Source organism: Bos grunniens, chromosome 3, assembly GCF_055505025.1.
Source record: "Bos grunniens cultivar Pamir isolate PY7600 chromosome 3, Bosgru_T2T1.0, whole genome shotgun sequence".
Taxonomy (NCBI): Eukaryota; Metazoa; Chordata; class Mammalia; order Artiodactyla; family Bovidae; genus Bos; species Bos grunniens.
This window is the reverse complement of record NC_141167.1, coordinates 96,381,502-96,402,248: the sequence shown is the minus strand read 5'-3', so window position 1 is coordinate 96,402,248 and position 20,747 is coordinate 96,381,502. Positions and strand designations below refer to the sequence as shown.

At 41.6% G+C, this 20,747-nt stretch overlaps 1 protein-coding gene across 7 annotated transcripts in view; it reads left to right on the top strand.

Moving 5' to 3' along the window:
- Positions 1-20,747, top strand: part of SPAG17 (sperm associated antigen 17) — a 283,690-nt gene that overhangs the window by 14,141 nt on the left and 248,802 nt on the right. For all 7 annotated transcript variants that reach the window (XR_015160805.1, XM_086392104.1, XM_086392103.1 and 4 more), the window contains exons 2-3: positions 17,691-17,831; positions 18,419-18,505. Coding sequence is in view for 6 of the 7 variants with exons in the window: in XM_086392104.1 (XP_086248230.1) it covers positions 17,691-17,831; positions 18,419-18,505 (228 nt within the window). In the remaining variant the exon portion in view is untranslated. The remainder of the gene's footprint in view (positions 1-17,690; positions 17,832-18,418; positions 18,506-20,747) is intronic.

The window sequence follows — 20,747 nt, the reverse complement described above, 5'->3', positions numbered from 1 at the left end:
GGGTATGTTGAATAGACGTGTGGGGAGTAAACCCCCCAAATTGTATAAATACCAGTGAAAAATCATCTGATATCAAAAAATGCATATGACTCTGTGTGTGTGTGTGTGTGTGCGTGTGTGTGTGTACGCGCTCAATTGCTTCAGTCGTGTCCGACTCTTTGAGACCCCATGGACTGTAGCCCACCAGGCCCCTCTGTCCATGCAGTTGTCCAGCCAAGAATACCAGAGTGCATTGCCATGCCCTCCTCCAGGGGATCTTCTCGACCCAGGGGTGGAATCCAGGTCCTACATTTGCATTACAGGTGGATTCTTTACCCACTGAGCCACCTGGGAAGCCCTTATGACTCCATATATGTATTTAATAATTGACTTTTGGTTAAACTAGTTAAAGGTTAGGAATATTGTCTTCAACTACCTCTGTTGTCTTAAAAAATTTTATTTATGTATAATTGATTTACAGTGTTGTGTTAATTACTGCTGTACAGCAAAGTGACTCAGTTATACATTGGCATACATTCTTTTTCATATTTTTTTTCATTATGTCAGCCACCTCTGTCTTTGCATAAGTATTTAGGTGACTGAACAGGGATAGAGTTTCATTATTCACACATTTTATTGTAATCACAATAATGCATTAGATAGTGTTTATTATTCAACTTGTCATGCATACCTTATAAATTTAGCAGCAACCTAGGAAAATGTTTGTGGAAAAATGATTTATTAGGACCAGATTTTCAGCCTTTGTGATGGAGATAATTGTGGATGTGTTATTTTACTCTTTGACATGAAGATGTCACTTTTGCTCAGAAGGGTATATGCTCTAAAATATATTTAAAGCAATGATCTGTTTTTCTGAAGAAACTTGTTTAGCTTAATCTCTCTGGTGTTTAGTAACTAGGAGCAATCATGTCTAGAGACCAAAGGTCTTGATCATGTGGAACAGAATTTGCAGTCTAAGAGTTAGACAATTAAAATACTGTGAGGGAAACATGAAATGATTAAATTGATGTCTCTGAAAAAAATTAATAGGTTATAAATGGAAGAAGGTTTTGGAGGCTTGCATAGACCCAGTAGGAAGTATTTTCAATAGTCTAGGTTTGAGGTAGTTATCGGTTGAACTAGATGAATTGTCATGAGAATAAAAAAAGAAGTGACAGATTCAAGAGTTTCTAGAAAGAAAGTAACTGATTGTATATCCAAAAGGAGAATGGAGGAGGATTTGAAGTAGGATGACTGGGGAAAATGACAAGTCTCAGAAACTGACAAATTTAGCTAATTGAACTTAGGTGATTTTTATTGTTTGTGAAAGGGCCAGGAGAGGGAGTAATTTTATCTGTGGTGGATCACACAGTAAAGAATCCACCTGCAATGCAGGAGACCTGGGTTTGATCCCTGGCGTGGGAAGATCCCCCGGAGGAGGAAATGGCAGCCCACTCCAGTATTCTTGGCTGCAGAATTTCATGGACAGGGAAGCCTTATAGGCTACAGTCCATGGGATCACAAAGAGGTGGACATGACTGAGCAACTAACAGAACAACAAGAGGCATAAAGAACTCAGCTTTTAGACATCCTGAGTTTGAGATGACTGTAAAACATCAAAGTAGAAATTCATCAGAAAATCCAAAATATGGACTGTAGTTCACAGGCCATGTTTGGAGACATTGACTCAGGGATTGTCAGTAGAGAGATGAAGTGGATGCCATGGGAGAAGCTAGAATATCCAACAGAGAGAAGCACAGACGTTTGAGCACAGAATTCTATGAAATATCTAGAGGTCCTCATTTATGAGACAGAAAGAAAAGAAAGAGCCTGGTGGCCAGAGAAGCAACAGCCAAAGGTAGAAAGACAGAGTAAGGACAGGGTGGTATCATGGGAATCAGGTCAGAGAAAGGGACACAAAATGGCATTTGAATCCTTCCCTATGGAGATCTAGGTAGAACAGGGCCAGGCAACCATACTTGGTGATGAGAACACCACTGGTGATCTTCAAGGATGCAATTTCAATAGAGTTGGTGGTGGTGATGGTAGTGGTGGTGATGAGAGAAGGAGGAAGGAGGGAGCAAGATGGGAGGCATATGTCTTATCAGGAGGTGGGCCTCAAGTCCCATGTTTGGGAAAATTTAACTCTGAATAAAAGAAGATCATATGGAAAATGTGTATGGCAGTCCTAAAGCAGGTTGGAAAAGAATTTCCAGACACAGAGCATTACAGAAAGGAGTGAATTTATTAAGAACAAAGAGCAGAGATAACGTGGAAGCTGCGAACATAGCAGGCTGACCTCTTGAAAAACCAGGGAGAGTTGACATTTTTTGTGGGCTAGTAGCCAATTTTTATAGCCTCAAGACAAAGAAAATTCCTGCCCGAAGGGTAGCATTAAATGATTGGTTGGGTGCTACAGGGTGAGTACAGGGGTGGGCATTTTTGCCTAATTTGGGGTCAGGAAGCTGGCTGGTAAGGATCAAGGGGTTTTGGCAGTGGTTGCAATGGGGCTTAGACAATTTTAAAGGTGACCTTTCTTCTGGGCTCCGCTTCTGTGGCCTTGATGCGAGGCCTTGCACCTGTGGCCTTGGGATAGGATTCCACAAAATAGTTAGTGGGAAGACTGGGATTAGGTGGAGATAGCTATGCATTTGTGAAATGGGAGGGAGAGGAATTGGGAAGAAGGGATTGAAAACTGAAGGGGGATAAGAGGATTGAAGGAACCAAGTTCGAAAACAGGTAAAAGGAAAGGGGGTCATTTGCTGTAGTACAGGAGAGAAAGGGTCAGAATCTCTCTCTCAGCCCAAGAAAAGGAGCAAGTCCTCAAGACTGGTGAAGGAAGATCTGAGACAAAAATATGAAAAGGGGAAGAAACTTGGAGAGCCTTGGTCTTCTGAAGAGGTGGAAGTGGGGCCACTGTGTAGATAGAAAGTGAATGAGCAAGAGACACCGACAAAGAATCCCTTCCATTTCTTCAAATGGCAGCTTCCCATGAGGCAGGGAGATAAGACACAGGGAGGATGTGATGCATCATAGAACCCACATCATTTTACATAATGACTGTTCACATGCCTGCCTCCCTTACTAGATTATGGGTCTTTTGAAGGCAGAGACTTCTTTCTAGTACTTTTTGAAGTGCAAGAAAGCACACAGCGTGATATAAAAGCACATTTATACCATCGTGATGGTTTCTAGTTTGTCTTTCTTTATTTTTTTAAATAAACACTGGGAAAAGAATGGAGAAACACTTTGTCCTTATTTTCATCTCCTGTTCCATTCCTTTCTCTCTCCTCCTAGAAGCAAACACTATCATGAATGAACATCCCCTCAGCCTGTGTATCTATTTATCTGTATCCATTAATATTCTATAATACTTTTACTGTATGATTTTGAAATTTTACACAAATGGTTTCATATTATGCTTGCCAATTATGCAATTTATCTCTTTTTTTAAAATTAGTTTTGAAGTCTCACCATGTTGAGAAATATAGTCTTAGTTCCTTTCCTTTAATTTCTTGTATTTTATTAATCTTTGCATCCTCCATCTCCAGGGTAGCATAGGTACCCACATAGCAAATGTTATTAGGGAATAAATTAGGGCAAATAATATCATAAAAGAAACAGATACTTTGTATAGCTCTTTGTTATGAAATACTTTTAACTATAATCTCTTTTCTCTGTCATTGTGTATTTTCTTCCCCAGGCTAATGCTTTTTAAGGAGAGTAATTATGCCTTATGCCAGTGCATTCTATTCTTAATGCCTACTTCACTGTTCGGCACGTAGTGAAAGTGAAAGTCGCTCAGTCATGAAAGTCGACTCTTTGCCACCCCGTAGACTATACAGTCCATGGAATTCTCCAGGCCAGAATACGGGAGTGGGTAGCTTTTCCCTTCTCCAGGGGATCTTCCCAACCCAGGGATCAAACCCAGGTCTCCTGCATTGCAGGCGGATTCTTTACCAGCTGAGCCACAAGGGAAGCCCAAGAATACTGGAATGGGTAGCCTATCCCTTCTCCAGGGGATCTTCCCAACCCAGGAATCGAACCAGGGTCTCCTGCATTGCAGGTGGATTCTTTACCAACTGAGCTATCAGGAAGTCCATTGTAATTGCTCAGTAAACAGTGATTGAATGAGTGACTCTTTACTGTAAGTATTATTTTGTGAAAGTCTAGATTCTGAGTACATAAATGTTTTTCCAAGACCATGTGGTTGCAATCAGGACTAATAATCAGGTTTTCTGATACTAAATCCAGTGGTCTTTTCATTTTACTATTGAAAGAGCTATTGTAAGGCCTATATTAGGAAATCAATAGGAAAGAAATAATTATAATGAATTATTGCCCTGATATAACCAATAAATAGACTCCAAGTACCTGTGTAAGGGGAAAATTAATAACCATAACCAGGTGTAAGGCCTTGAAATTTATCATGAGCATTAACTTTCTTCTATTTTATCACATGGTCATTAAACCACGTGAGATCCATATGGTAAAGGAGATAGGTGAGTTATGAGGACGTACAGGATTACAGGAGTGAAGGATTAGGCAGGAAGCAGTTTTACTAAAGTATGACTTTTGCTGAGGATACTGGTAACCTAATTTCCTTTGATGACATACTAGTGTTTGTCTCCCCTTCTGGGTTCAGTGATGCCTCCGCTCCTGACTCTCCTCCCCCTCACTTTCTTGACCATCTCCCAAGAAACCCTTCCCTCAAACAGGGAGAGTTGAGAGGAGATCTGAAGGAAATGACAAGAGTTCTAGGAAAAAAGATCTCAGGAACTCCTTCAGACACCCCCCACACTCTAATCTGTCCTCTCTCTAGTCTGTATTAATATCGATTGATACTTTTAACATGAATTGGAGGTTTGACCCCAGTTTCCTCACTCAGAAGCAGGTCTCCATCACCTCTTGCCTTCCTGGAACAACTCTTGGGTCCTGGGCAGCCATTAAAGTTGCTGCTGCTGCTACTGCTGCTAAGTTGCTTCAGTCATGTCCGACTCTGTGCTATCCTATAGACAGAAGCCCACCAGACTCCCCCATCCCTAGGATTCTCCTGGCAAGAACACTGGAGTGGGTTGCCATTTCCTTTTCCAATGCATGAAAGGAAAAGTGAAAGTGAAGTTGCTCAGTTGTGTCCGACTCTAGCAACCCCATGAACTGCAGCCTACCAGGCTCCTCCATCCGTGGGATTTTCCAGGCGAGAGTACTGGAGTGGGGTGCCATTGCCTTCTCCTATTAAAGTTGGGATTGCTACAAAGAACCAGCTCTGGAGAGCAACGCACCCTAACTCCCCTGACAGAGCAACTGGGTGGTCAGTCTGCACAGAAAAAGGCCTTTTAAGGAACTTATTTTGAAGTATAAGCACTATTAGCTCACTTTCAGACTCATACCTTGGTCATTTGGGGGCATCCTTTACAACTTGTTACATTTAGCGTGTTGGTCACTTCAGTCATGTCCTACTCTTTGCAACCTGTGGTCTGTAGGCAGCCAGGCTCCTTTGTCCATGGAATTCTCCAAGCAAGAATACCGAAGTGTGGGGAGCCATTCCCTGCTTTAGGCGATCTTCTTGACCCGGGGATCGAATCCAGGTCTCCTGCATTACAGGCGGATTCTTTACCATCTGAGCCACAAAGGCAGTCCCACATAAAGGACATTTAACCATACCAATTTAACAAACGCTTGTTGAGGAGGACTCTGCCTATTTTTTTGTTGAATTGAGTCAGGACACAGATTGTTTGCCACACCTCTTGCTCAAGATGCACTCTTACAGTTTTCCTGACACCCCCAGTGTTCAGATAGATGCAACATTCCCTCCTCACATAACAAAAACTCAGGCACTAGAAGATCTGATCTCAGCCAGGATCATCCATGCACACCCCTTCTTCCCATAACATAATCTGAAGATCACAGTTTTAGGCTTAAAAATCAGATCAGGTCGTCAGAGAATTTTTGTTCTGCTTCTAGGTATCAGAGATCATACAGGGAATGAAATTTGATTACCACAACACTGACATTTCTTGGACACTTTCTTGAATTTGGGGTCAAATAGGATAGAGGGCTGGTAATCAGGACAGTCTTATATCCTTGTGATAATCAGACGCATCCTTAGATGTTCTGCACTCACTCAAGAGGGACATAGAAATTAAGCTGTATTAGTGACTTTGTAGTGAACAAATAAGTGAGATAACCCTAACCAAGAAGCAAATGTGGGGCATGGATATCTCATTAGAAAGAGCATCAGCTGTTTATTTTGAAGTCTTAGTGCCAGATCCATACAAGTTCATGAATTAGGTCTGATGCCTAGGGAATAAATGGCATTTAATTAGAGAAAGGAAAATGGAAAAAGAAAACAGAAGGAAAGGGCTAAAGTAGAGTAACTGGGACTTCCCTGGTGATCCAGTGGTTAAGACTCTGCACTCCCAATCCGGGGGGCATGGGTTCGATCCCTGGTCAGGAGATTAAGATTTTCACAGACCACACAGCAAGGCCAAAAAAGTAAAACTGAGTAACTAATGAGCTCATATTGAGTCTCGAAAATACATCTTTAAAATATATCTTAATATTTAGGAACTTCCCTGGTGGTTCAGTGGTTAAGAATCTGCCTTGCAATACAAGGGGCACATGTTTGATCCCTGGTTCGGGAACTAAGATCCTGCATCCTGTGGAGCAACTAATTCTGAGCACCGCAACCACTGAAGCCCACATGCTCTCGAACCTGTGTGCCACAACTAGAGAGTCCATGCGCTGTGCAGCAAAGGAGCCCGGGTGGCACAAATGAGACCCAAGGCATCCAAGTAAATAAATAAATATTATATATATATACACACACACACACATATCTTAGTTTTTAATGTGGAAGATAGTAACTCAACACTGAAGGGACTCAAGGAAGGCACATAAGGGTCTCATGTCTGAGGAGGGAACTGATGAAAGGTTGTAGCCTTTAATATCTGATGATGAAAAGAGATCTTTCTTTCGGGTGAGTCCCTGATTCCAATTTTACATTTGTGGAGCAATTAGCAGGACGCCTCTTGGCTTTGCTTGGTCTCCTCTGTTAGAAGAATGCCTCTGATATGTAATATTTGTTTCAAAACCCAAAGAAGCTTGTTTCCTTTTGAGGTTTGCCTTACTTTTTATGCTCTGAAGTTCATTTTGGACCTCAGATTTTGCTCCAAGCAATAAAACTGGTTGGCTTGTACTAACATAATGGAGCCGTAATTTTAGCCAACTCTGGGGGGCGGGGAGATAGTTAAGGTGTGTAGTGGTTTCTGTGGTTTCTGTGTGGAGTAGAATTCCCTGCAAAGCTTTTCCATGTGGTGTTTTAATAGCTGTCTTAAAACTCTCTGATGCATGGAGCAAAACTGAATTAGACTCACGTGCTAGATTGCTGGGATGGGCCAAGAAACCAGAGAGACAAAAGAGCAACAATCAAACAGCCTAAGCTCAGAGGCTGTCAGAAGATCTTCAGGACATATCCAAGTTGAAAATTAAAGACATGATTACCTGATTTAACCCATTTTTGCAGGACTTTCTAAGGAAATTTTGAATTTTTTCTTTACAGGTATTAATATTTTATTTTACATGGAATTTTACAACTTACAAAATGCTTCAGTATATATGAAGCATTTTGTAAGTTGTATATATATATAATATATGTGTATATATGTAATATATATATATATATACACATTTATTTATTGTGTATATACAACAATCTTTGGAAGTTTGTGTTATTAGATCTGTTTTTATAAATGAGAAAACTGTCACAAAGATAGATCCAAGGTCGTTTGGCTGAGAAACTACAGAGGCGGAATTGGATACCATCTCAAAGCTCTGCATATTTACACCAGAACTTCAATAATTTTAATTAGTGATCATATTTAATTCATGAAGCAAGGATCACCAGACAAGTACTGTGCATACACAGAAAAGATGTTTCTGGACTGCTGAGTTCTTATCAATGAATATAAGGCATTGTGCTGCTGCTGCTAAGTCACTTCAGTCATGTCCAACTCTTTGTGACCCCATGGACTACAGCCCACCAGGCTCCTCCATCCATGGGATTTTCCAGGCAAGAGTACTGGAGTGGGGTGCCATCACCTTCTCCATAAGGCATTGTAGTGTTGTCTAAACTGCAAGAGAATATACTCCTCCTTTCATTCAAATGCTCATTAATCCAGAGACATGGTTCCCTCCAAAGTGCTAAGTGTAGCTGATAAAATGCCACGTACTTAGTTGGCATTCCCATATTAAGAATGTGTGAAAATTCTCTTTAGTGTGTGGTTTTGGCTGCTAAGTTCCAGGAACATTTATTGAATGTTACTATATGCCAGGCACATGGGCACAGGAGGAAGTTATCTAGGTGATATGATTCTAGCGAAGCCTTTTCCACTGCCCCAGCCCATTGCCTAAAATACCTTCCTCAGCAGGGCATCCCTTTGAGTTAGTCCAGGAGTCACTGTGATTCCTTTGAAAACTGTAGGTAGCTTGGAAAGAAGAAAATACTTTAAAATTTTTTCTTTTAATTTTACCAAAATGTTGGGGTATATTTATTTATCCAGTTAGCAAAATCAACTATTAAGACTCTGAGTTGAATAGGAAGTGATGTGGATACTTTTATTCTACCCAAGAGAATGGATGGGGAATTCTAGAAATTCACCCATCAGGACACAGGGGAGCCAGAATACAGCAGCAACAGGTCTTATCCAGAGAGAGGGTTGCCCTAAGGGTCTCTATCCAGACTAAACTTCAGTCACTTTGCTTTTTTCTTTTTTTAACTTTTATTTGCATCTATTTTTTGCAGCATTTATTTCCAGGCCATAAGTTTTTGTTTCTTCAGTTTCTTCTGAGCTATCTTTTACTTCTGTGCAACCTCCTCTTCTGGTTTAGGAACAATCTGTTCTTTTTCTGTAAGGATAATCTCAATGTGGCCAGGAGGGCTCATGGAGGAATTGATCCGACCAGGAGGTCTGTAAATCCTGCACCCGCGGGGTTTTGTTTCACTTGGACCTGCTCAATGACCAGAGAATCTACATCTATGCTCTAAAGTCCAGCATTAGTCTCTGCATTTTTGAGCATGTGCAGTAAAACTTCGGCACTTTTTTGGGGCCACCAACCCTTCCCATCCAGACCCACTGTTCGGCCTGTGCACACCTACCAACTCTACCGTTTGTAACAACGGACGGCTGCTAAAGTCACTAGTACCGAACAATGGACTAGCACGTGTTGTTTCTTTAAAGTGACATCTTTCAGATACTTGGTGGCTTTTTGGATATGCATGCCCTTAATGGCCTGGGTGACTTCATGAGTGTTCTTAAAGTGAACACAAAGAACCCTTGATTTGCATGATTTTGTGGCGTTTTCTGGGTCAAGTGAATAGCGCACCATTTTTAGAGGTCAGCTCAGGCCACTTACCAGAAAAGCTCACTTTGCTTTTGTTTTAAAGATCTAGTCCTACCTGATATCAGTATTTCAGATCTGGATCCATAAGATTAACCAGGTGAGTATTTGCAATGCAAATATCAAACATTTGATCCAAGTTCTTCAAGTAAGCAGGTCCCCATCTCTAATGAAAACTAGCCTGGTACCCAGTCTTCTGTGTATGGCTGTTTCAGAACTCATCCTGTTCTCCGTCAGCCTCTGTACTCATTTAACTCTGCTGCTGCTGCTGCTAAGTCACTTCAGTCGTGTCCGACTCTGTGCGACCCCATAGACGGCAGCCCACCAGGCTCCCCCGTCCCTGGGATTCTCCAGCAAGAACCCTGGAGTGGGTTGCCATTTCCTTCTCCAATGCATGAAAGTGAAAAGTGAAAGGGAAGTTGCTCAGTCGTGTCCGACTCTTAGCGACCCCATGGACTGCAGCCCACCAGGCTCCTCTGTCCATGGGATTTTCCAGGCAAGAGTACTGGAGTGGGTTGCCATTGCCTTCTCCATTTAACTCTAATCCCTGTCTTTTCAAAGCTGATGATGGGTTGACATCTCTGACAGATCTGCGCCAAGTACAAAATGATTTAAAGCCTTCTCCTGCCTCACACTCACATTCTCTCCCACAGCTCCCAAAATTCTATACCTGTAGAGTTTTAAATATACTGTGTTCATGATTTTTTACCATCTCTTCCAAAGACCTAAAATATTTTTAAAATATATTAACAAGTTTATTGTTATCAAAAGAAAACTGTTTTACAAATTGTCACTCATGAGGCAGCTGTTGATATTGTTTGATTTTTTTCTTGGTTCACCCATAAGCTTTCCACACTTGAAACAGCATGTATGGGATAACTATGTTTGTTCTAATGACTAATGCAAGGAAAACTCCCAAAATAATATCCATCATGATGGCTTTGATTATTGCTAAGTGCTGTGCCGAGAAAGGCTCTCTATAGATTTTCTCATTCAATCTTTAAAACAATCCCAAGCGCAGATCTGTCAGAGATGTCAACCCATCATCAGCTTTGAAAAGACAGGGATTAGAGTTAAATGGAGAAGGAAATGGCAACCCACTCCAGTGTTCTTGCCTGGAGAATCCCAGGGACGGGGGAGCCTGGTGGGCTGCCATCTATGGGGTCGCATAGAGTCAGACATGACTGAAGTGACTTAGCAGCAAGGTACTGTATTTGCCCTTATTTATACATGAGGCACAGAGAAGTTAAGTAACTTGCCCAAGGATGCACAGCTTGTTCAATGAGCTTCAAAAACAGGCATTCTGTATCCTGAGGCTAGGCTCAAAGATCACTATGCCACAATGACCAATGCCTTTCCAAGGGGCCACCAGAGTATGAGGGAGCTTCATCACCTGTGGGCAGGGAGTAGTGGGGACCTCCCACAGCAACAGCCACAGTGCTCGGGTCCTGAGTGAGGAAGTAACCCTTGAGATGGCCAAGAGGAAAGGAGAGCCTTGGAGTGGGTTGGCCCTGCTTCTACCACAGTGGCCTCTCTGTCCTTACCTCGTCACCTGCTTTTTATAGGCCCATTTTGAAGGATAGTGCTAAAGGCCCAGCCACCACTGAACCAGCATCAACAGACATTTAATTATGAATTCACATGGCACATGGCTGCACAATGTGTATTAGGGGCAGGAAGGGGGAGGATGGAGAAAATCTGCTTTGCCCTTCAGTATTTTCTCAGCGACAGCCTTGGCCTTTTAAGTCAAGATCAGCTCTAAGTCAGTCTCAGACCCACAGACCTTCCTGGGATGGGGCCACAGTGTGCTGCTAAATATTTAATAACCTGCTCTTCAGGAGGGAAGCTCTGATTCGTAGCATTGCTAGTGCCATAGTGTAAATGCTCCCACCGCAGCAAATTTCAGGCTATCAACACAGCCTCACTGAATAGAGTCAGGAAGCGCGGTGGGCAATCTGATTCAGCACACTCCTGGATGAAGTCAGAAAATTCAGCCAAAGCTGATTTGTTAGAAAAGACCCTGATGCTGGGAAAGATTGGAGGCAGGAGGACAAGGGGACAACAGAGGACAGGATAGTTGGATGGCATCACTGACTCAATAGACGTGAATTTGAGCAAGGGTCCAGAGATGGTGAAGGGCAGGAAAACCTGGTGTGCTGCAGTCCATGGGGTCTCAGAGAGTTGGACACAACTGAGCGACTGAACAACAATGATGACGACCACACTCCTGGACGAAGTCAGAGTGTGTTCAGAGAGGGTGGTGTTACTGTAGAAGACAAGAATCAGGTGTACATTCTGGACTTAGATGACCCATTTTATGTGTGGTTTCTTCTCTCCCCACCCTACTCTGATACCTTCCACCCTAAAATCAAGCCCCTAAGAATGTCAAAGGCATCTTAAAAGAGAAAGGAAGCATAGAATTTGCAGCCCATAGGCAATAGGTGAAAGGGAAGCGGGAACTGCCCACCAATGGCCTTTTTGATGGGAGATGGGAGAAAGTAGGAAGAAGGACAGAGGTGGGAGGAGTCGTTTTTTAGTCAGCACGTACGTGTATGTGATTCTCTGGCTTTTCCCTCCTCTCAGAAAGAGCTGCCTCCTTCCCCTAGCTGCCAGTCTGCCTACTGGTCTAAGTCACTCCCAGGAAACAGGTCTTAGCAGGGGGATGGCTTAGCAGGGTTTGGCTTCCCACACCCTTGTTACTGACCCCTGATATGAACCATGTTAGATCAGATCCAGTCTGTTTTCCTCCCAAAGGACTTCAAGGCTAGGGACTGTAGGTCCTGCTCAGCCCTGACATTCTAGGGCTTTATGATTCCCGGGGTCAGATTTCTTTCTAAGCATCTTCTCTGTTGATTAACAGATATTTACACAGAGAGAGCCCTGCTCTGTTTTACATTCACTGCTGGGCACTATGAGCTCCAAAAGCACATAAAACAATGTTTCCAATCTAAAGGGCTTACAGTCTCCTTGAGAAAATGTGACAGTTCTGTGAAATAATTCCTAAATAAGGAACACTTATAACAGCATGGTGATGAGATGCCAAACTGTAGCCTTTATAATAAATTGTGAGAAACCTATAATTAAAGAAGCATCCATGTGCTGTGCTGTACTTAGCCACTCAGTGGTGTCCAACTCTTTGCGACCCCATGGACTGTAGCCCACCAGGCACCTCTGTCCGTGGGGATTCTCCAGGCAAGATTACTGGAATGGGTTGCCCTGCCCTCCTCCAGGGGATCTTCCCAACCCAGGGATCGAACCCAGGTTTCCCGCATTGCAGGCAGATTCTTTACCATCTGAGACACCAGGGAAGCGAACTTATTTAGTAAAGACAGTCAGACTGCATCCCGGTCCTTTGTATTGTTCTTGTTTGTTACATAGCAATGTGTACCCAATTTTTAACTTATATTTCCAACTCATTTTACAGTTAGGATACCCTTTTAACAAATACGATTATAGCAGCCAGTTCAATGTAATAAAAATATTTCTTCTTCTGGCCAACAGCCCATACTAACACTCCTTTGCTGATGGAGATCCAAGACTCCTTTTGAAGGAAAAACGCTGTATGAAAAAGACATTCACAAATCCCTGTCCATTAGGCAGTAAATCTACTTAACAAAAAGGTTATCCTTTCAGCAGAGTATTGACATAAAGTACAGGTTTGCATATCTGCACAGTGTTAGATAACTCTCAACAAAAACCTGACTTTTTCAATGTTGCATTGATTTTATTTGGGGCTTTATAGGGCTTTTTGCTTCATAGAGCTCCACAGGTTCCAATCAGTTCTGGGTAGAGGACTGAGGGAATCTCACCCCGATCATCCAGGGCAGCAGATCCCCTGACACTAGCAAAGGACGCAGAAGAGAGCACATGCATATTTGCCCTTGTATTCCCTGTACCAGCCAATTAATTGTGCTAACAGAAGGAAGAACTCTCACTCTCATCATGGAAAAGCTACTTTTCACTTATTTTTTTCCATTTATTTTATTGACGTGTATTTGATTTATAATGCTGTGTTACTTTCTTCTATACAGCAAAGTGATTCAGTTTTACATATATGTATATATATTTATATATATATATATACACACATATATTCTTTCTACATATTCATTTCCATTATGGTTCATGACAGCATATTGAATTAAGTGCCCTACACTGTACTACTTTTCACTTACATTTGAAAGGGTTTTGGTAATTATATTAGAATATAGGAATGCCTAAGTAAAAGTTGGAGAATTTTCAATGTATGAAAGAAAATTTGTTATGAATCTACCGTGTGTCTCTGGGACAGTGGGTTTATGCGAGCAGCCAGATTCTCTGCATTTACTTGAGTACTTTCTTGCCGTAGGAGTCGGGCATGTGTTTGGGTTAGGGCACCCTCCTGCCAGGCTTCAAATTAGGTGAGGCTGATAGAGTAAATAGAAGGTAATGGGTTGTGTCCATTTGTGACTTCATTCCATCCTGGGAATGACTTTATCAGTAACTACTCGAGGGCAAGACTTGGCAGTAAGCATGTTCAGTAGACGTCTGCCGGCAATAGAAAGCTGATTTTATTTCCTAAGGTGTTTGAGATGTGCCAGACTGGAGCCCTCTTCCTTCACGGTTGGATACATCTAGTGTAGTTTTCTGAAGATGGTCAATGGTTTCTTTCTCTAGGCTCATGCTGCTAATTACACCCAAGCTTCTTGAACGGTCTTAATCAAATTCGCACACAGGTAGGAGCCCTGCAGGACTCAGGAGTGTGATGAATCAGGTTCGGTGTGTTGCACTTTCATTTGTCCTCTCTGGTCAACACTCGTTTTCTCTGTGCTCACTTCGCTTGCTGCCCTGTGAACTCAAATTTAAGGACTATGCTTAGTTGCGTGTTAGGGTGGGATACCAGTGGAAGGGTGCATTTTAACAGTATTTTGCCAAATTTAAATTGGGTTTAATTTTTTTTCCAAATTAATTTCCTGTTTTTAATACTGCAGCCAGATTGGAGAGATTTGAAATCTACCATTATCCTGAAATACTAAGAAAGAAGTTCAAAAATTATATTTGCCAACCATCACTTAGTTAACGAGTCTCCCTAATTAGACACAGTTGGAAATGATTGCTCTCTGTAATGAGAGTATTGTGTGTTTCCTGGCATCTCGCTGCCCCCTAGTGCAGAATGCCAGTGAGAGCATCCTTCTGGGCAGGCAATCTTTGTGTTATTACTCTCTGATCAGTCCATTTCATGCTTCCCTGGGTTCTGGTGAGGTAATCAGACACCAATCCATGATTCCAACAAAGTCCTTGGTCGGTCCTATTTTGCCAAATAGACTCAATTTTTAGAGTAGGTGTTTGGTGGGCTTGAGAGTGCAGAAAGTAGACCTCAACTGAACTCTTGAGACCCCTTCCAATGGAGACACTTGGCCTAGCTCCCAACGGACCTTGTAGAGAATTCTGAACGTGAACAAATCTCCTCCTGCTCTAGTGCAGGCAGTCTGTCACAGGGTGACCACTGGGACCCCAGGAGTCTCAGCACCTCGCCAATAATCAGAGGAAAAGATTTTGTGTCAAGATGCACTCCTACAGTGCAAAGCAACAAGAACAATGGGCTTTGAGAGAGAGACAAGCTTGGGAAAATTTCCTCAAACTCTTTTAGCCTTTGTAAAATAGTCTTTGATAAAAAAAAAAAGTAATCTTAGACATTTTAAAGTTTTAATACATCATCTATTTTGAAACCTCTATATACTTGAACATGTGATATAAATCATCCTCTATTAGGTATACTGTGGCCAAAATAGCCATTAGGTGCAATTTAAGGATTATGGAAAGGCGCTCTGAACCTAAAGGCTTGCTCTCAAAACTGTTCTGAAATAATCACAAAATTGTGAGCCATGTATGTGGTCTCCATAAAGTTCTGCCAAAATGACCTTGAAACAAGCTGTTTAACTTCGTTGGGCCTCTGTTTTTCCATCTATAAAGTATTAGTGCCCCTATTTAAAGGGATTACTTAAGGATTCAATGAGATAACATATGCCTGACACATGGCAGATTTCAATAATTGTTACCTCCTACCTCCTCCTCTTTCCCTCACCTTTTTTTTTTCTTTTTCCAATCTGAAATAGTCAACACCTGTCTCGAATGCCAGACACTAATGGGTAGATGGTGGATTACGATGCCCTCTTTGTGAATTGTCCCCAAAGAGCTGAGAGGCAGCCATTTCTCGTCACCATTAGCTTTTGAAAATTGGCTAGGAAATCTGTAAGAGGGTGTGGGATAAGCGGGTAAATGTAGCCATTAAAATCTTCAGTGTAGAAACTATAACTCATAGGAACATCAAGGCATTGCCTGTTCAGGAACTTCATCTACTTTCCTAAGGAAGGAAAGATTTTTCTTCTTTAATGATGATTGTCATTGCAGTTTTGACTGAGGGAGCAGACGAGAGGAAAGAAAAGTCATCCAATGTGGAGAAAGGTCGTTTGGTGATTATGGAATTTTTTTCCAGTTATAAATATCACACTTGCTTTTCAGACTCAGGCTATTTGAAAAACAGATGCTCAGTCTTCCTATGGTGAATTAGTCAACAAAAAAAGATTTTAAATCCAGTTTAACAGAAGGAAACGCAGAGCCGCACCTACATGCATGCTTGTACATGTACACAAACACAAATACACACTTTGTAGATTAAACAGACATTTTTATGCTTTTATGTGTGTTATTTGTTTTGGTGACAACACTGAAAATTGTGTGGGTTTTGTTATGTGGTTAGGGTTAGTGAGTTTCCATGCAGAGAAGTAAGAGACATTTAACAATAGTCACTCTTTGATGGTAAAGAAGAATTTGTCTTTTCTCCCATCTGTACTCTAGTTCTTATCATTACCTTGACGCATGAATTGGACAGAAACCCAGAGAACCATGGAAAAGTATGTGTTTCATTAAATTTCTGTAAAATCTTTCCAGATCTTCTTAGACAATATTCTGGAATTGACCAAGGGTGAATTTTACTCTATTTTTATCAGATCTCTGGAATGGAGCTAGAGGAAATCTTACATATGCCTCTGTCCAACCCCCTTATTTTATAAATGGAGAAACTGAGGTCTAAAGAGGTCGCAGGGCCAGGGTGTCCTCCCTTATTATTGTCTCCCTTTCCTGATGAATGTATCACGTTTGCTTGGTCCATCTCCCCAAGGCAGTGAGTGTTCAAAAGCAATAGACCTGATTTGCATGAGTTTGGCTTTCCTAGAGAAGGCAATGGCAACCCACTCCAGTACTCTTGCCTGGAAAATCCCATGGACAGAGGAGCCTGGTAGGCTGCAGTCCATGGGGTCGCGAAGAGTCGGACACGACTGAGTGACTTCACTTTCACTTCTCACTTGCATGCATTGGAGAAGGCAATCGCAACCCACTCCAGTGTTCTTGCCTGGAGAATCCCAGGGATGGGGGAGCCTGGTCGGCTGCCACCTATGGGGTCGCACAGAGTCAGCCACAACTGATGCAACTTAGCAGCAGCACCGCATCATGGGAAAGTCAGTCAATTCCATTCCTCCTTTCCTCCAGAGAATTGCTTCTTCCCAACAAAATTATAATAGAAAGGGATTACTGAATAAATATATTGTTTTTTAGTAACTTATTTTTTTATTTGATGAAACATTTCATGTTCAAGTTTAAAACTGCAGCCTATTTCTTGAGAGTGAAAAGAACTCGCATATGAATTAGCAATGAGAGTGTTGTGTTTACATTAGGAGGAGAATATGTGTTCTAGTTAGGTGCTTTACAAAAACTAGATCCATGGATGGTGAATAGTGAAAAATATTTTATATCAAAAACTCTGGGATTGAATTTTACCTCATGTAAAAAAAGCCTATTTGGCAACTCACTCAATATTACCAAACAATCAAAAAATATTTATCAAGCTCCTCCTATTTTCCTAGCAGTGTTTAGAGTCTTAAGATGTATCAGGGAACAAAACAAAGATTCCTGCATTGGAAATTGTACATTCATACACATATGTAACATACAGATGAACTATTGCTTTCTAATACCAAAGTATTATTGCACAGCATTATAGTGAAAATGTGTCATTTAAAAAATTAAAAACTGTCTTCCTTAAACTATAGGTCTCGTTTCTCAGGGAAATTGCTTTTTGGGCAAGTTGCATGAAATTTGGCACAATACTGCCGCCTTGTGGCTGCTTGAATCAAAAACCCACATACACCATAAGGTCAGCCTGTCTTTAAAGTAAGGTTTCTAGGACTGTTACCCTGTTTGTCAGTGGAAGCCTCTGACACAAAATTACCTCGCCAGGAGTACTTAGAACCTGATTCCTTCTGATTTTGTCACAGAACGACTGGAAGGGCTCCATCGCTTTTGTCGTTGGAAACCGGATCGAGGACGAGGTTCTCATTCGTGCTCTCACCCTCGCTGTCCAAGTCCCTCAGCGCAGACTCTTCAGTATTGTCTCCTGGCAAGACATCTTCCAGCAGGTACCTGTCCCTTCTCACCCCGACGCCCGTTGGAGACGTCATTCTTAAAATAATAAAGTAATGAAATCAATAAAACTAACACATTCTTGGGCGGTTTGGTAAGTTTGGGTGCATGGCTTTGCTGAAACACTTAGCTAGAATAAATTTGGAAAGATCTAATCTGGAAGGGGTTGTTTTTTGTTCGTGAATGCTGCCCTTTCAGCATCCATTCATTCAACAAAAATGTCTGAGGTCATACTAGGCTCCACATGCTAGGTTTTGTGAGGAATTATTTAATAAAGGTCTCAATAGCAATAAAAGACTAAACTAATGTTCCAAGGAAGGCCATAACTAACTGGAAAAACGAAGCCTCCAAAGAATCCTAGCTGTCAGAGGTTGGAGGAGAACGATAACGCAGAGAAGTTCTGTCAGATGGCACGTCCTCATACGATTACTAATGGCTTACCAAAGTGGCTATAAATATTTGAACTAACTGATGGCTATCTCTTCCCCAATCCCTCAAGTCATCTAGGTACTTGAAAGGAACATCTATCTAAGTATTCTTTAAGTAAGCCCTTCTTTTTCCTTATGAATGAATTTTCTTACAGGTCAATGGATCAAGTGCACTTTTTGGAAGTACATCTAAAAAGGCAAAGAAACCTGTAGGTGGTAATAATGCTCCCTTATATTATGAGGTAGGTAAATGTATTGATTGAAGAGACTTTTGTAATTTTTTAAAAAACAAGAATTGAAGTAATAATTTTATAGTCACTTTTTTTTAAAAAATTAATTCATTTTTTGATAGTAAATCCCCTCTCATTGTTGGGGCTGTTTGTTACTAATGATGGGCATGTAAAAAAATCTATTTCCCTTTTAACAAAATCCCCTTTTAGGAAAAAAGTTGTCCCACATTGTCTACACTATCACTGTGTCCAATTGAAGACTATAAATCAGAAATGTGTATATATGAAAGTGTTGGGTCATACTTTTTTATGGTAATTACTGAGTGTGTGATGGTATTAAAGGGGGTCGTGTTATCGGTGTATTACAAAGTGTTAGTTTCATCAAAGAAACAGTGTAAAAATGCCCCAGAAAGTGCTTCCTGCACATGACAGAGAAACAACTGGAATAATTTTCCATCCATTTGTGAACTTTGTGTACACTTCACATTCTACTTTAATCAGTGTGAAAATAACAATAATCTTCAGATTAATGATCCATTCCGCTTCTAGCAGATGCAAAAATCTGGCCTGGCTGGCCAGTGGGTTTGTGCAAAGGACTTAGAACTCAGGCTCAGTACAGGGGCTTTCCTCTTACCCTGCCTTGTTAATATCCATCTTACAAGAAACTATAAAAATCCAACAATTAATTAGAATATCGCTTAAAATTTGTCAGGCACTATTTTTATGACTCTGCAGACCAAAAGCATAAAGATTTTGGGATCTTTCAAAACAAACTTGTTTGCACTTTATTTCAGTGATGACTAATAAAAGTTTTTATGTGTCTCGGTTCTTGGATGGTTTCATAATAGGCTCTGTAGTGTTGCCTGAGTACTATCTGAATGGGCTCCCCTGGATTTATTTACGACTGCCAATACTGTGGGTTTTGTAGCATTAACTCTTGCTGCGCTACCCCTGCTGTCATGGAAAACTCGTTCTACACTGTTAAGGTCAGAGAACATGCCTTCTATCTTTTGTTAGGATGTCCCACATGTGTGTGCCCAAGTTGAAACATTATGTGATACCTGGATTTAAAATATTGGAAGTTTTCTTCTGAAGTAGCCATAGAAATCCACATCCAATTCTCAGGCCTGGGATCAATTAGCCCCCCCTCCCCCTTCCACCCAAAGGACTCTTTCTTCTTCAAAGATGCTCAAAGAAAATCAGGGATGATAACGGGCCAGTTTTTACATCTGATGTGGACAGGCATCTTGACTTGGATGTGGGATAGCCCGATGTTACAGACCCAGAGTTCAATTAGAAAGCCATTCATCTCCAATCTGTGCTATGACTCTGAGGAGCCTTCACTCAGAGGAGGTCCATCTCACATCTGGCTCCCCCACATTCTTCCAGGGGAGCATTTGGGCAACAAGCTTCCCACACCGGCTCACAGACGCTCTTCTGAATGGTTTCAGAAGAGAAGGGAAGGCAGGATGCGCACCACAGAGATGGACCTGGAATGCACCAGACCTACATTAATGTAGTCACTGTAGCAAAAGTGGATCCAATGCGGGCTCCTGGGTAGTATCAGCCAAGGCCAGCATGCACACCTGGGAAAGAGAGCACATCTCCAACCTCAGTCCCTCCACACTCAGGACCTGTTTTGGCCCCTCTTCCCAAGAGAAGTGAAATGCTACAACCAGTGCGTACTGAGAGTCTCAAGGCAGTTAGGAGTGGTGGCCATGAAAGAGGCCCAGAAGCCAAACTCTTTGAGGACCACTGGACCTTCCAGGCATGCAGACAGCCCGCTCTTAGCTCTACTTCTGCTTAAAACCTTTCATGGTCGGTAGCAACTGGGACAGTGGCCGCAGGTGAATTCCTCAAGAGCCTGTTTAGGAAGTCTTGTATTTTTCTTCTCAAAGGAAGAAAAGATAATCCAACAAAATTGCTTCTGTTACATGGGAAATTCATAGAGTTCTGTCTCCTTTTAAATCTCTACTTTGGAGGAGGGAGAGCTCAAAATAGATAATATAAAGGCTATACACTGACCCTGACTTCTATTTGTAGGATACTCTCATCAGCCTTAAGTCAGAGCCTCTTCATTCTTACTTTAAACACAATTCTAACCTATTTGGCTTTCTGGTTTCCCAAACTGCGGTCGATTAGGAGCAGAGCATTCAAGTGAAACTTCACTCTAATGCAGTTGATCCATGAGTAGTAAAAGAGTGTCAGAACCACATTACATATTTCCAATAACGACTTGAAATGTCTGGGCCAG